Genomic DNA, 17845 nt, shown 5'->3' on the forward strand with positions numbered 1-17845 from the left:
CCCTGTAGCCTGCACATCCTTGAGATTTAACCCCATGCCTCCATAACAGCTTAGCAAAGGCAAACCAAATGCAATGGCTTCCCAGAATCCAAATCCAACTGGGCCTAATTGCTCTACACCACACACAGTCCATTTTAAAACGGATCCAAGTATGAATGATAGACATTAACTGATAGGGATTGAGCTCAAGTTTTGCTCAAGTGGTCATCCAAACCTGACCGTTTGTTCAGATCACAAACATTGAAGTAATACGATACAGTAATACACATTAGCATGAACTATTTTCAATGAAACATCTCAAAGTCAAATTTACTCTCAAATGTATTCTGTGTCTTTCCACATAACCAATTGATGGCTTCCTGGCAGCTCCACCTGTTGGATAGTGCCGATCAATTAGATGACTGGTGGTCATTGTCAGAACCAACATCTCCCCATAATTTGAGTCTACGCAAGAGCGTACTGGACAGAACGAGCTCTGGGCAAAGAGCTGTGTGTAGTCCATTGAGCTACCATGACAGTCCAATGTCTTTTTGCCAAAATCAACACGTTAAAAAAACACTTTTACTCAATTTTGAGAAATCAAACTGGAAGAACAGACTGACATCTATTCTTCTGGAATAAACTTTAAGTTTCTGCATTTGCAAATATATTGCAGGAATGTATTGTTTCTCTTACTGACAATTTATGTGCCATCAAAATTCAATAAAAAAATTAGTTGTTTTTTTTCCTTCTGGTCATGTGTTAAGGGAAGGCAAAGCCTGCTTTTCAACTTGTGCGTTCTCCAGCTCTGAGTGGATCTGCTCTTAATTGTGGCAGAGAGAACATCAGCGAGACTCATTCTATTCTTCATGTCATCCCACAGACACACCAGAAAACAGCAAGTAGTTTCTGCAAGCTTCATTTTCCACGGCAGACAGCCACAAGCCCAAAAAAGCAAAGCGCGATGTCATCACCAAGGAATCCAAGAAATACCAGAAAGTCTGACTTTTATTACAAAAATCATCTGTGAGCACAAACAAATACGGAGCACAAACATGTCTTTTAATTGAGAAGGCAGATGGTCCCATCGCGGGCGGGACAGCAGTCAAAAAGGACTTTGGAAAACAAAGCATTCGCAGTGACCGCGGCCCTCCATTTGTGCCGATCCAACTGGGAGACAGGGTCTGGGGTTGGAACCCACAAGACTCAAACAGAACTCACCATTGTTGCCTTAGCGAGGCACACGGACAGACCAATTCACAGGAACAAGTTGTATTGGGTTTCCGGGGGGGGAATGTTGTTTATCCACTTCATCATCATTGTTGTGTTTGTCGTCTGCTGGTTCTTTCATAGCTTTGGGAATGTAGCCACTTCAACCCCTGACTTGAAATCCAAAATGTGAATAGATATTGGGGGAACAGTTGGTCAAAGCACAACATTTACATTGACATAAACACAGCAAAGACTCTGGAAGTGATCTACAGAGCAATCATAACATATAATCATTTCTTTATTGTAATTTGAAGAATTTCACCAGCTGAAATGCTGTGGATGATTTGTTTAACATATGAAACATTTTCTGTTGCCCAGGATTTTAGCCTACTATTCAGAGGAACTAAATCTCCCCTTAAAGCTGTTTCCCCTCCCAGACTGGTCATAGTAACTGAATATCCCTGTTTAATAGTTTTGCTGTGGCAGGGGACTGCCTGAGTGGTTTCCATTCCGCTGGGCTGTAGCCGATTGTCCCAGCGACCACAACAAAGCACATAAAACGGAAGAAGGGCATGGGTATAGAGAATAACCCGGGGCTCAGTAGAGATTGGAGAACCCTGAGATCAATGACTAGATTGCTTCCAGAATCTCCTCTGGCTTAAACTACATTTTAACCCTGGCCATATCTGCAGCATCTGCGTCCTTACCACAAAACAAGTAAAGGCGGTGTAATGCATAGTTTTTATAACATTATCATTGACTCCGGATATGGTGTCAAACAACTAGTCTGCTCTCTCTGAACTCCACGCTAATAAGTCAGAATCAGGAGGACTTGATGTATTGATTTCATCCAGACATAAGAGGAAACAGAAAAAGACATCATCACGGCGGTCTACCAACAATGTCGGCCATATGTCCATTAAGTTGACATTTTGTTCTGTGTTTTGAAGTCAGCGTGTGTGTTAACAAGGGTGACTGTATCAGAAGTGGTTTATATTGTCAAGCCTGCTCTACATGAGCCCATGCTGTCAATGGTAATCATAAAGCAAAGCTACATTGTGTGTATGACCGAATACTCATAGAAGGAACATATGATCGATTTCCTCTGTGAAGTTACAAAGGCAGAAAACAACCTATTGGAAGACAACATGTCACACATTCATTATAATGGGAAGTTTTAAGTTTTAGTAACACAGACAAAACTCCATCGCAGTGTGTTAGATTAATCGGCCTTCTACTCATTAAATCACAGATGACCTTTGTCTCATTGAGAGTCCTATAAAAAACATCATGATCTCACAGCGCAATAGAAAAAGTTCAATGAAGTTTGGAGCAGACAAAGATCAAATGATTTTAAAGGGAAGGCAGGCAGATGTATCGTCTGTCATCAAATTACAAATGTGCTTTTTTTTTGCCTCTAAAATTCCTCATGATGATTCCTCATCCATTGGATAATAAATAGCATTTCTAACCCCCCAAAAAAGCATCCTTTTCTCATTAAGATCAGACAAAAGCAATCATTGGTTTCACATTGTCTCATAGTGACAAACGATTGATCCTTTTCTCCTCTGAAGAGAATAAACGAAGCAGGCTTCATTCTGTTTAATCCATTTGTGTTATTTTTCCAGATTTTTTAGACTGAAGGTGTTATCCAATGTATCTCTGTGCTAATAGGAACTAAGCAGTTCAAGCTTGCTTCATTACATATTCTGTTGAGTGATGTAGTGGTGAATTACAGGGTGTAATGCTGACCACTGGAAGTGATGATTGTAACTGTGAAACTCAAAGGGCAAGTGCAAAGTGAGTTCCTGATGATTACATATTTGACACCTCATATCAAAACACGCAGTGCGTAATGGTTTCCCTTGTTACGAACATGCCAAAATCCACTGACAACTCCCTGTGTTCAGAGAGCAAATCTCCTTTCTGCTGATCTGTTCTCTGTCTGCTCACCGCTCGGGGACCCTGAGACATCTGACACGGTACAAGCTGTCCACTGAGAGGTGACAGTTGGGTGTGTGTACTCAGCCACAGACAAAACAACACTTTGGCAGACACAGCAAACTCCCAGCTCATTTTCACCTTCAATGAGAGCGAAACCGTTGAAGGTCTGAAGGCCACTTATGTCGGTGAAGCCTTTCACAGACGTGCTTTACAATCACGGTCATTGTCAGGGTATATGGCTAAAGTCCTCAAGGTCCAGATGTCACCGCTGGACCAATTTTTCAAAGTGAAGACAGCGACTTAATTATGTGGGTTTGATTTGGGAGATGTATCCCTTCAAAACCCTTTTTTTTTTTTACTGAAAACTGAAAATGGCAAACCTATGATTTCTAATCCTTAGGGATGGCAGCAGTTTGATCCTGATTCAGAAAGCTAGATCAAGGGACAATGGGATAATCTATGTTACAGATCTATACAACCCAGCTCTATGCTGTTCAGTCAGTGTTTGCACTGGTGGGCCTTGATGGATTTTGCTGGACAGAGCTAAAATAGCACAGAGGATGCTAACAACAATGGCTAAGCAGTTTGGATGCATGTCTCGCTTATTACACTAACAACATCACGGACTACAAGTAATATATCTGCACAGCTAATGTTTCGATGGGTGTTAAAGTTAAACGATGAGTTTAAACAAACGAAGAAAAAAACTTCTCAGGGATGTTTTTGAGAGTGACAAACACTTGAGATTGAGTTTACTCAAGTTTGCACACCTTCAGGCTCCAAGTGGAACACATATGGTGGGTCAGATTGTGGCGCTTTGTAGTCAGTTTGTATTTATTTATTTTAATGTTTTTTTCACAAAGTTGGGAAAAATCTCCCTCATCTAGTGTGTCATGGAATCAGAATATTTTACAAAGTGCTTTCTGTCTTTATTGAGTTTTTAAAATGCAACAACATGCAGTAACAGCAGACTGTACCAAAAAAATGCCACGTTAAAATCCCCCCCCCCCCCCACAATTCCATTTCAGAACAGATGACTATAAGGTCACAGACTATTTTTGGTGGCCATCACACCACTGTTGTATGTGGTTGGAATTGTTTCCCTTCCTTCCCAATGATATGTATACACTAAAGCAGTACAGACGTCACAGTGTTTTCAGAGCTGCTTGTAACAACAGAGAGAGTGCACACTGAATTTTCATGAGTCCAGTCTCGGCCTATATTCCCAAACCTGATTGATCCTGTGTGTACTCTGGCAGCAGGTCCAGTTCAGTAGCGGCTGTAAATGGTTACGTTTAAAATCTATAAGTTATGGAGGGACACACTTGTGTGTTTTGTGTTTTTCTTTCGGTCACGGTGGAGCCCCTGAGCGATTGGTGGACTGTCTATCACACTTCAGCTCAAAACAGTTAATTGATTTAAGAGGAGGCAATAATAAGACTTCCTGGGTCACTCAGACTGTATCAAACGTCTGATGAGATATAGCCAAGGGGAAGGTCCTCTTCTACTGTCGTGTAACAATCAGATCAGACTCTCAACACTGTTTAATATGCACTCCAACACTTTAAGCTTAAATATGAATCTTTGAGTTTGGTTTTTAATGTTGTCCTGTTTTGGTACCAATAGAATACGTATTTAAAAAAACTGAACTGAACTGAAACTGCATCAATTTGAGTGAGTTCAGATTTTATAGCAAAGTGTGTACTACCGGGTGGAAGGCGAGATTTACAAGGCGATTTTTTTTTTAAAGAAAAGGAAAAAAGAAAAGTAAAGACAGAACTGGTCTTCTGTTGGCTGTTTCTGTCACCGTAATGTAAAGTGGTGACAGTTGTCTGAGGAAATACACTGTTCAAAGTCTCTGCCTGTCGCCTGCCTGTGCAGTGTTGTGCTGTATGTGTCTGCCATCTATTGGACTTCCATGAAACACCACTTTGCATGTTCATTTAAAAGCACCAGACTCCAGTGATGTGACACAGGTGAATGTGTCAGACACATGCTCATCATGGGAGGCGAGGACACTTTGCTCAACGTTTCCTGATAATGGGTTACGAGACGGCACAGAAGTTTAAAGAAAAAAAAAAAGTCTAGAAATAAAAACCACATCACCACATCATACTTAAAAAAGAAGTGGATCTGTTATCTTTGTGAACATGAAACGAACAGCGAATAAGAGTCTTCTCGAAGCTGGTATTGCCCCATCTAAAAAGAAACATTTCTGTGTTTATGGTAATGAGAAACAGTGGTTTGTAAAATAGAGGAAAAAAATAAATACCCCAAAATTTATTAAAAGAACTCACTTATATCCTATAACATGTGTTGCGGTGGGAGCTGGGGTAGGACGCCAGGAAAAAGAGTGGGTGAGAGCAGGAGTGGGCCGAGCACGTGCCTCCGGAGGTCCTCTGCTCTCCGTCTGGATCAGTCTGCCTCAGCAAGCCCTGGGCTAGACTCTCATCAGACCCATACCCCGTCTACTCCGGGCCAGACACCGCCATGACCACTTGTATTGAGAGGCTTGACCACTATTGTGCCACAGTAGTTTACACAAACAAACAGTGCAGGCACACGCACACACACACAGGTCTGCTCCGCTGCCATTACGTCGACTCATCAAGCCCACTCGGCTTAGTCATACAATCGCCTTCCAGTGCAAGCAGCTCCCTCTTGGCTTTCAGACGGACAATCTGGCAGAAGACATTTGCTCATTTGTCCCCACACATGTATGTGGTTTGGGAATGCTGCTAGGGACTGCTGCCCCAGCTTTTCTTACTGTCCAGATTCAGAGGCAGCCAGGCCTTTCCTGCGCAACGTCCTACCACATTGTCTGCCTGTATGGCTTTTCAGTGCTCTATTTCAGCTGGTTTTGTCCTTCCAATGTGTTTTATATCAGTTTTGGTATGGAGTAAGACGGGGAAAAAAAAATCTAAGCAGTGTTTCACATTGCTGCTCGAAGCCAGTTTTATTGAGAAGTGTTTCTTGACTACAGTCTGATTGAAATAAACCTTCTCACTGTCTCACATGATCAACTGAGAACATATTTTGTTAAGTAAAGAACATTGTTTTTCCTTCTTCTTGTACAAAGGGACGTGGCCTTAATTCTTCTTAAAGATGTGCACAGCTCTCTATGGAACGGCTTGGTTTTTCGTCCCGTAGATGGAAACAAACTGACACTTTTCGTTATTCTTACGAGCATAAAAAAAAAAAACAATCTACAGTTGTAACAAGATCTTGGAATCATTGTGATTACTTCCTGAATTAAATGTCATTTAATCCTTGTGGATTGGGAAAACGTCTACGTTCCCATTCTTCTCTTGGCCATTTTTCGTATTTTTTATTATCACGTAATTTTGGTTACTTACTTTTAATTAGCATAAAGAAAGTACATTGTATTAAAAGCCTTGGAAAACATATAAAACAAACATACCTATAAAACTTTGGCTGAAACAGTGTGGTTTTAGGGCTTCTGAGCTAACACACACACACACACACACACACACACACACACACATCCAAGCGCACACACACAAAGCATTTCTTCCCTCTTTTCATGTCGACCACAAGGATGACCTGCTGGCCTCTATTTCCGCTGAAGAGGATATCCCCCTTCAGTAGAGCCTTAAAATCCATCACAGCAGACGACTTGAAATCCTGATGTATGCGCCTCCTCCTCCATTGTCTTTGAAGAATTGGGAGGCTTTGGCTCTGCCCGGGCACAGTGATGATTAGAGTCTCATAGTTAAGACCTTTACTGACATGTGTTCAGCTCACTTTCTGTCAGATCCCCCTCCCCCCCATGTTTGATGGAGAGAGGAGTTCTGGTTCACTGATAAATCTAATTAGGAATGTGGTTGCTGCTATCCATGCCCATGGTCTTTAACTGCTGCTGCCACCTTGCCCCCCTTCTTTAGTCATTCGACAAAAAGAGGATTTCCTGAAAATCCTACACCCCCCCAACTCCCCAAAAAAGACCATGAATGAAAGCCACAGTCAACATGCACGCACAATGAGGATCTTGAGTAGAAGCTTATGTGAATCCTAAATTAACTGAGGGCATTCTGAGGACAAGCTGTTCAAATAAAGTTGTACTGCCCTCATATCATTGGGAGCTAAATACACAGAAAATGTCGCACGTGGAAAACTGACCACCATGAATGAAGGCAACTTCTGAGATACTTCTATTTGCTTGTCTTTGTTTGTTGGCTAAATTTGACATGTTTTACATTTTCCTCATCAAGTTTCCTGCCACTCGGCCATGACTGTGACCAAGGTTTCAGAGCAAAATGGAACTGAACTATTTAAATACAGAAACAGATGTGATACTAATGAAAGAAAGAAAGAAAGACAGAAAGAAAGAAACGTATGTGGGAAAAGAGCACATAGGCCTAATTCTATATATTATCATTATACAGAAGTATGCTAACAATCACAAACTATCAAGATTCAAATAAAGGCAACACAGTGAGCATCTGTGTATTTACATGACTCACTAAGCTGTCAGCATACTGACTGCAAGATTGGGGTTTTTTTGTTGTTTTTTGAAGACCATTGGTTCAGTATATCATTGATTTAATCATAGAAAAACAGATACACACAGACAAGACAACAGTAGTGACTTTCAGCGTTCAACTTACTATATCAACGCAGCTCATCATCCTCCGTCCAGTGTCCTCCACCACGTTAGCATGAAAGCATCCTCACTGTCTTGATCAGACAGACTTGCGAGCTCAAACATCCATTTTGAGAGGCAAAAAAAAGTAACGCTGCCCATTATGAGCTGGCTAGCTTTAACACACTTGAACGCACACAGTTCTTGTGTTTAAAAAACTCGACACTTGTTGCAACTCGAAGACAATAGGCTAGTAGAAATGTTACCTATGTTGCTGTTGTTGTTGTTGTTGTTGTTGTCCCCTTATGTGCAACTCGAACAAACCAATCAGAATGCAGAATCAGGCTACGTCAAAGGTAATCTTTAGTGGCGTTCCAGGACAACGTGACGTCAATAACCGAAACATATTGTAACACGGACTAATGTGTATCAAGTATTGAGAGTGTTTTAGCGAGAAAATAAAAACAAAAACGTTTTAATTATTTTTTTCTTGGCATTGCAAGTGGACACTGTTTATTTATTAACTCCATGAACCAAGTGTATATATCTAAATATAATCTACACATTAATCTTTTCAAAGAAATACAAAATACAAGTACAGTAAATAAAATAGTGTTTATCCTTAGAAAAAAATACCTCATTTAATGCATACAGTAAGAAACGAAAAGTGAATGTTACAAAACAAAGGCGTAAAATGTTTGTGTAAATGAATATTATAGAAATAAATCATCATATCATTTCTAAATGCATGCACAGTCAGTTTAAATGTGCTATGGAAGCCTCAATTTAATATAAGATAAAGCTTCCCCACATTCAGCTCCATAAAGCCACATACAACACAGAAGTGAACTTCTGGCTGAGCTTGTCAAAACATTGCAACCTTTCATCAGAAGAAGCGTGTCGCCTTTCATGTCAGAAACTGTCAGAAGTGATCAAACATAACATTAAAACCTCACCACTGATCTATGCATATGGATATTACAAAACCAATGTACACAGCGTTGACAATGTGTGTCTCAATAAATGTTGTACAATTTAGAATCCTCTTCTCAGAACCAGAACTCAGAGACAAAAACATGAACGTTGACAATGTTCTGGCCGGAGTCTCCCTGTGTTGTCAGGTTCCGCATGGAGAGTTTGAGTACTGTAGATACGGGACCAATCAAAGGCTTCACCTGGCGAACTACACCTGGAGAAGAAAGGAGAAATTACATCATATACCATTAGACGAAATAAGGGGCATAACTTGGGCGCAATGAACAACGGTTGTCCTTACTTTTTAAAGCTTTGGAGATAAACATTCTTTGTAGTTTTTCGTATATTTCACTAGCAACAGTAACAATTTTCATTTTATTAAATCCAACTAAAAGAAAGCCTGTTATGCAGTTTCATTGAACATACTGTCTTTGTGCTAGTTCATTTGGATTATATTGTGAAGGTCCAAGGGTTTGTATGACTTTTTTGTTCAAGAACAACCAAACATATTGTTTCTCTTTCCTCTTAACAGTACCGAGAAATGTAGATAGTTTTGGTTTAAGTGCTGATGGTTTTGAGTTTAAAAAAATCACTGCCACCACGATACAGTTAAAGCCAATAAAATTGTGTTTGTTGAAAAAATACATTTGCCTTCAATGTGTCTTTTCAAAAACAATATGTCTGGTCACAGGCTAACCAGAAATATTTAAGAGGCATTCCTAATAGTGTGTCTGAGACACATCTGACAAATCATTAGATTTTATTTATTGCAGTTTTACTCAATACAGCTGTCTTTATTGGTTGCATACCAACTTGTACTTTGTGCTCTAAGACAAAAGCATATTTTTAAGCTATAAGACCTTCATTTGGCTGCTTTAAATGTGTATCAAGCGAGGGTTACCTCGACTCTTTGGAGCTTGTAGCACGTTTAGACTGAGAGATCCAGAGAAGAAGTCCCCAAATCTTAAACTGCAAAGGTTTTAAATCTGCTTCTTCTGCTTGCTGGTTTAGACAAAGCAGTTTTGAATAAGACTATGTCTTTGGTAGAATGAAATCTGACCCAACAACCTGTACATGAGCTGTTAGGGTAATACTCTGAAGAAGAAAAAAAACAACAACTTCCCCAATGGGTGCTGGGATTTAAAAAAAAAAACAGCAAAAAACAAGGTCAATGCTGACATCTAGTAATGCTGACATCACTTCAGATGTGCCTTGGTATTAGCTAAGTCCTCAAAGCAGGTGGCCCGCATTTGATTGCTTTGTTGCATGTCAATACTGCACTCTCACCCCAGTTTCCTACTCTATCCACTGTCCTCTACAACAGAAGTCATACGAAAGCCACATGAATCAATAAATACAAATATTGACATTTGAACTGAGCTGTTGGCAACTAAACAAAAGTCCATTGATGTCAGGACTTTCCATGACAATCAGATTTTTTTAAAGTCCTTCTTCTCAATTTTCACAGTATCCATGATCAGGAGACCTCCCATCACGTTGAAAACAGATGGAAGACTTAACATACAGCGACAGAGCAATACTGAATGCCCATGGAATCCACTGGGTGCTCTTTTTTAAGTGAACATGAGATTGCAGGGAGGGAGAAAAAATATGTTTACACAGGCTGTCAAGGCCTTTTCTCTGCTGAAAGCTGGTGACATTTCAGCTCTGGCCTGTTTGAACAGCCATCCCCAAAGTTTAGTGAGGCTGAAAAATCACTCCACTGTCCTCCTACCACACCTTTAACAGTTCTCATGAAGACCTTCTGGTTTCTCTTAATCATCAATGAGTCATTGATGTGTTGAAGATTTTTGTATGGTGACTCAACATGGATTAAAATGACGACAAATCACTGCTTCCATCGATCTGAATAATGACACTCCCCTCTGTGGTCCTCAAACAAAGCAATAAAACCCATTTGGTTGTTGTTCACCACAGGACAAATGATGATCCTTTATGCGCCATCCGCCACGTCCTTTGGGACTCTGGCATTGTGTGATTGAAGATCCCTCCACCCACTCATTCCTTCTCTTCCTCCCCTCTCTTCCCTTGCTGGGGGGAGGGGGGGGGGGGCTGGTGTTTGTGGCACCATCACTAAGGCCCACAAGGGTAAATGAGTCCCATGTGTTTGATGGAGGGGAGCAGTCGCAGTCACGCGATTCAGCCATGGAGGCATTCCTCCAGGAATCCATCTTTAACTCAGGGAGCGCCGAGCAATGGGAGCTTTCTGTCGCTTTCTTTTGCTCTACCATCCCTTTAAGAATCTGTGGGCGCGCAACGGCTTCCAGTAGATTCTGGTGATAAGCGCTTGGAGGAGTATGGGATGGGGCCCATTTCTACCAGGGGTTGCCCCCTTGTTTTGGTGTTTTGGTACTCTGTTGCATAGTGACTATACATGGAGGGAAGCAGGGCTCAGATTTGACTGTTTCCGAAGCGTCAGCACCATTTGAAAGAGCTGACCTTTACTTCAACTCAACAACAGCAATATATAAGAATCATCAACATGGAAAAAGAGATTACATTTTGAGCCCGAAAATTATTCTCAGACATACCCCAATTGAGATGGCACGCAACTGACAAAAGTTGACAGGAGCAAACTCAAAATGAGTTCAGAAGGTTCATGATTTTTTTTTCATGTTCTTGAACCAAAGAACTCTGTTAAAAAGCTTCTGCGCTGGGTTGTGCAAGCACACAGTAAGGATGAGTAAGATATCATTATGAGCACAATATGGACCACCGCAAAGACAGATGGGCTTCAGTCCACATTAAGGCTGTTTAAATTGCAGGAAGTGTGGACTGTGTCTAATGAGGACCAAACACTCGATAATGAGGATCAACTAAGGGCAACTTTTTCCACTGACAATGTTAACGATTTTCTTTCGATGAAAAGAAGCAAAAGAATTTTACCGCATAAATATATGATATAAGTTCGGACAAACTTAGTGTCTTAAGTGTTTAAGTGTTTGGTACAGCTAAATAGTGCAATATGTGGAATGTGTTTGCGGCTAATTAGTGTTTTGTAAATTTGTTTGTGGTCAAATTAGCACATACAGAGAGAAATTCTATTCTCTGTGGAACAAAAATTCAGCTTCAGTGCCCGATTGCTCCTCCAAATACTGTGTACATAATGTGTTTTCTTATTCGTATTCATTTTCACACAAGTATGTGTCATGGAACATGGACTGGAGCATGGGTTTATGCTGTGTACAAGATGATTACATCGGGTATGAATTGAAAGCAAAGCTGTTACACATTGTTACTAAGAGTTTATCTTAACACTATTGTGTATTTTGAGCAATTAAACCTGTTGTCTTGAGTAAACAACAATAGGCTGGTAAGACTCTTTATAAATGGAAATAAATCAATCACCAAATCCATTCCAAGTCTGAAACTAGTTCCCCAGAAATGCATTCAGTGGCTTATTTACAAGAACTTAGTTTTGTTGAAAGTGACTTCACATTTGATGGTTTCAAACTGTGTACATAGTTCCTTACATTTCATACTTTTAGGCATAATGACTAACCATGGAGTCTATCTTCACCTGTGAGGTGTATCATGGTTACTGAGATTTAGAGGCCGATGAAGAAACACCTCAAATGTCGAAAGATGTTTTATTTAACTTTCAGCCTTTGAGTAACTTCTTTTTTTTACTCAGCCTTGAGGGCGAGAAAGCTAATTATGTTATTATGATGTGGGCTCATTTGCTCAATTCTGCACAAAGGCGTTTGATACTAAAGTCAGTGTGTGCGTTCATGATGACTCTATGTTTCCGTAAGCCTCTCATCAAAAGCGCAGTGGTATCCTGAATGAGGGGAAAGCATCAGCTAACAGCTGGGCCTCTTCATACTCACAGTAAACCTGAGGTGAAACCACAACCACTAACTCATCTTTAACTTTTTTATTCGGGATGTGCGGCAAGAAGCCAACAGCAACACAACAGGTATACTTTGATTGGCTGCCATACCACCTGAGATTCATAGAAATAAACATGGCAAAGTTTCCAAAAACCCTATAGCTGACAGTTTGCTCTGTGTCTGGGTTGCAAGGTCATGCCATTCAGGGGCCTGAAGTACTGCCCACGCAGGAGATCCAGTTGTTGAGCTGGAAAGGATTGTGGCGTCATTCCATCCCACTGAGGTATCTGCAAATGTGACTGTGCTGGCCTGAGCAGCAACCATCAAACAAACAGCTGTATAATCTGTCTGTTCTCCAAAAACATACGGCCGTACTATGAAGTAGACCTTTAAGTAGAAAATAGCCTTAAATAAATGCATGCTGGTAGCAAAGACTGCCACAAAACAAAGTCCAAAGCCATGGCCAGGAGACATTTGTCATCCTTCATGGCTATGGGGGCTGCAATATTGAAGGGTTACATGTAAACAGTACAATTTCGGGGTTTTCTGGTTTCTACAACTCATCGAGGAAGTGTATGACAAAATCCAAAATGAACGGCTTTAACACCAGAAACAAATGAAAAATATGCCTTGGCTTCACCACAGTATTGTATAATGACACATTGGTTGTGGCGCTATGCATGCTTACTGCAGTGAAACCACTGGAGAGTGTCCAGGTGGTGTACAAAGTTACAGTTTTGCAAAGATGGTACTGGAGGTCAAACTGCAGCATCATTATGGCTATAAATGTGATTTCTTTTTTTTTTTTTGTGAAGCCATATGCAATGATGCTTGCCTGAGCATTGTTGCACTTTCTTTTTTCAAGAGTTCTTTTCTTACTGCATGGTACTTTTTCCTCCAAAAAGTCCATAAAAGCTAGGAGACGTGCCAAGAAATGGCTAACTAGCTCCCTTGTTACCCTGTTAGAAAAGCAAACAGTTTAAATTCTGATAATCTCTCTGCATCATTACAATATAATCCCTTCAAATGATGTTGATTTGGTTTAGTCATCTGTCACTTCTCCAAAGATGTCAAGTCAGATCAGACTACCCAAATACAACTTTAAACACTCCAAACAAAAGTCTAAAGCTATGCCCACCCCTGCTCCAAAAGATCAGCATGGGTTGCTTGATATTTTAAGGTCACAGGCAGTCCTAGTCACTGATCTCTCTATTTGGTCATTGTTGGACTGTGTTATTCACTGGGCAGTGACATCATTGAATAGTAGTCGTGGGGAATTGGACGTTTCTTTTCTTGGACATTCTGTTTTAGTAGTTGTGGGTCTTTGCAGCTGAGATGACATAACATCTACTATGATGTTCGCCACAACCTTTTTGCTGCATTACAAGTGACCTTTCAAAGGGTGAGACCCTTTGAAGTGCAGAAAATACACTTCAAAACATATGGAGAGGATTCAGCATGAAAACCTGCTGTTTGCAGTGTTTAAATCAGGATCTGACAAACATGTATATTCATCCTATATGTATAATACTTAGAAGTAGTTTTTTCAGTAAGCTATTGAAGTACTTCGATATCGCCTTTGGCATGTTCCTTCATGAAGTCGTTAGTTTTGAGCTATTACTTAAACAAAGTTACATTTTCTAAAAATCACAGGGCCAGACAGCAGGGAATGAATGGAACAACCAAACCAAGGGCGATAAGTATAACTTGTGAGTTATTGAGACAGTTTTATTGCAAGGAATTATACTCAGTGTGTACATACCAGTGTGTCTTGGACTGTGGTAAGTGTCTGGGAGCGTGAAATATCTGAATCACTATCTCTTCATCAGTATATCGATAGGGGACCACCCGAGGGGAGTTCTCTGTGTGTGTGTGTGTGTGTGTGTGTGTGTGTGTGTGTGTGTGTGTGTGTGTGTGTAACTGTGGGGATGTTGGGAGGAGAAGACCCTGTTTTGATTAGCTGTACTGTTCAGAGTCCTCATGGGTTTGGCGCTCTCTGGCGGGCCAGCCGCTGCCAATGTCATGATTCATTCCAACGACGGCGGCTCAAACTTGAGGTGCTTGTTGTCTGTTTATCTCCACTGCTGTCTTCAGCTCCTCAGCAGCACAGCCACAAGCCAGAGCCACAAGCTGCACCGACTCTGAAGAAGTCATGTCTCACACAGTCAGCTCACATTCCTCCAGCATCTGTGGACGGCTGCACAGACTACCTGCACACAGACAAACTTCCTCCTCCATTCATCTTTCTGTCTGGCTTACTGGCTGCCCGCCCTGTACCCATGGTAATTCAAAAAGAGTTTATTCTCTGCATAGGATATAAACCGCAAAGGCATATTTCCACCTGCATTTAAAAAATGAAGGGAATTTAGCTGCAGTGTATCAGATTTAAAAATTCTCCAGAGGATGGGCGTAATTCACGAAGAGAGGATGTATTATATGTTGGTATTAAAATAATACCAACATAAAAACGACATAATGGGTTTAGCTCCTTCTACAAAAATTAGACAATTAGATTTATGGCACAGCAGAATCCTTCCAAGACATAATAACTCATTACAAGTCATAAAGTCAAGAGTCATGTGCCACCTATTTCATTACATGTTTGGCTAAAGATTAAATTGCAGTTTTATTTTTTCACATTGATACTCATCAACCAATCTCAGAACCACCAGCTATTGGAGACAATCACCATTTTTCAGTCTGAGAAAGACATTAAGGAAATAGAGGCTTAAGACTTTTTCCACACAGGTACTTCAGAAAATTTGGAGGACAGACTGCCCCTGAAATCTTCCCTGACTTGCCTGTTCACATATGAACCACACAGCAGGAGACTTTCCCTGTTGGACTGGGAGGTGTGGTGGTGTTCAAAGAGGGAAGAACATAATGTTAGAGGATGTGGTAAAATGGCAAATGGACTCAAAGCACTTTCCACCACATAACCCACCTACCCTGTCACACACTGATGGCAGTGGTAGTGAGACCATCAGATGACTAATCCCATTCATTTGCCGCCGACAAAGCAGCGGAAGCAAGTGTTTTGCTGCGGACATGTTGCTGCAGGAGCTGGGGATCAAACCCTCGACCTTCCAGCTGAGAGACGAAAAGTCTACCAACTGCAGCAGCTGGCCCATAAGAGAGCTCCCCACTAAGCAACAGCTTCTGATGCTATACTCAGAGTTTTTGCCTTTATATTAATGCTTCGTGTAATTTGACTTGTGCAAAGTATCAATGACTGAGAGGCAAAAAAGCAAATAGAAAAGAGCATGAAGCTGCTTCATTCCATGCACAAGATTCAGTGCACTACTGACCACTGAAGGTGGCTGTGGGCTATTAGTAGTCACCTCTTAACCAATAGGTTTGATCCTCAGGTCCTGCAGTAATATGTCCTCTGTGTCCTTGGGCTATGTATGAATGTGTCTGATTGGATTAGATAATACTGAGAGACACTTTACATAGCAACACCCTTCCACCAGTGGGTAAGTGTGAAGCACTTTGAGTAGTAAGAAGACAAGGAAAGCACAATAAAAGTTCAAAATCCATTTTCAATTCATCATTTAAGGGCCATGCAGTAGGTAATGTAACGTATCAGTAGGGTGTCAGGGCACAGATAAAATGATGGCTTTCTATATCAAGCACATTCCTTTTTCATGAAGGCACAAGTATCTTGTGATTAATTCAAATTCATGTAGAACTACGAAGATCAACATTATCAAAAAATTAGACGGGCGTAATTTGTTAATAAAGTTGATATTTGTACTAGAAGCGTTGCTGGTGCGGCTGTGGCTCAGTTGGTAGAGTCGTCGTCCCTCAATCGGAAGGTCGAGGGTTCGATCCCCAGCTCCTGCGAGCAACATGTCCGTTGTGTCCTTGGGCAAGACACTTAACCCCAAAGTGCTCCCCCCTGCTGCGTCTGGGGCGTATGAAGGTCGGCGTATGAAGGTCAGCGCGAAGTATCGCTGCAGACCGGTCCTCGACCAAAAAGCCATTTCGTTGTACTTGTACCTGTACTGTATCAATGACAAATAAAGAATCTTCTTCTTCTTCTTCTTCTTCTTTTTGACCTCAGTGGTTTGTCTTTCGTGTCTTTACCATACATACAAAATGTTTTGTATACCAGTATTTTGTAAAGGTTCAAGCAAAGCTGAAAAAAACCCAGAATGCTTAGAACACTGACCTTGTTACATGAATGTTAAAAAATGCTTCTCTAGCTCATGTAACCTTTACCGGGAAGAAAAGACAACATTGATCCCTACAATGATGTATGTATGTTTCTGACGGATTAGAAAACAGGACACACAGCAGCATTTAGTGAAAGCTGAGAGACTCAGCCTCGGACTCAACCCTGTGCTTCCAGCAGAGACCACACTGTTCTCCAGTGTTTTCAAAGGGAGGACTCATCCATCCACCTGCTGACTGCCAGAATCAATCATCCCACTATCAACCCAATCCAAACAACCTGTCGCCAATCAGAAGTGGATGACAGCGTTAGCATGAGTAATGCCTTCACTGTTTGTGTTTCTGATTTTCTATATGATATGAATGTTGTCTCTGTTGCAAGGATGATAAAGACATCGTCCGTGTCTGCATACCTTTAGGGATTTTCAACCAAGAGCTACTGTTGTTGTCTTGAGGATCTGTAAAGGTTTAGTTAGTTCGGATTGTCTTTCCCAAGAACTAGAGGATTGGCTGTGTTTGAACAGATGCGTATAAGGTCTGCCAGGGTTGTCTTCCAGATGCGATAGTGCTGGGAAAGCCAGTGATGGATGACCTGAACTCGGAAAGACTGAGGCTGTTCTTACACAATTTGTTGTACTGTCAGCCTCGGTGTGGATACGTCTATAAAGACACTGCATGATTGTGTGTGCAACAGACTGTTTAAAACAGTATAAGTGAGCAGAACGGAAAAGAGCGTCAGCCAATCAAACCTTTTAAGATTCCATTTTTTATTTTAGCAGCAGATTCTCAGGATTGCTAATTGCCTCTTTTGTCCCTTTCGAAAATGCAAAAAGCGGCCAAAAACAATGGACCAAAGTTTGCATGAGTTCACGCACTTGTTCATTAGTGGAGCCTCAAAGTCTGCTTCTCTTCACATCCCACCAAGCTGTAATACCACTGTTGGAGACACTGGAGATACTGGAAACTAAGCTTCCTTAAGTGACACGTCAGCGGGCTTCATACAATGGTTACGCAACAGCAGCATCTGCGGGCCAAAGCACCAGCAGCACGGCCCACTAAATAAAACCAAGAGGGCCTTCATTGCACCGCGGACGCCACACTT

At 41.2% G+C, this 17845-nt stretch overlaps 1 protein-coding gene across 1 annotated transcript in view; it reads right to left on the reverse strand.

Annotated features, from left to right (window-relative positions):
• Positions 1-8334: 8334 nt before the first annotated feature.
• fbln1 (fibulin 1) overlaps positions 8335-17845 on the reverse strand; it is a 34309-nt gene continuing 24798 nt past the window's right edge. The window contains exon 17 of the mRNA XM_079346218.1: positions 8335-8927. Within this exon, the coding sequence (XP_079202344.1) occupies positions 8788-8927 (140 nt within the window). The 3' untranslated portion in view covers positions 8335-8787. The remainder of the gene's footprint in view (positions 8928-17845) is intronic.

The sequence above is a fragment of the Symphodus melops genome, assembly GCF_947650265.1.
Source record: "Symphodus melops genome assembly, chromosome: 6".
NCBI classification, from domain to species: domain Eukaryota; kingdom Metazoa; phylum Chordata; class Actinopteri; order Labriformes; family Labridae; genus Symphodus; species Symphodus melops.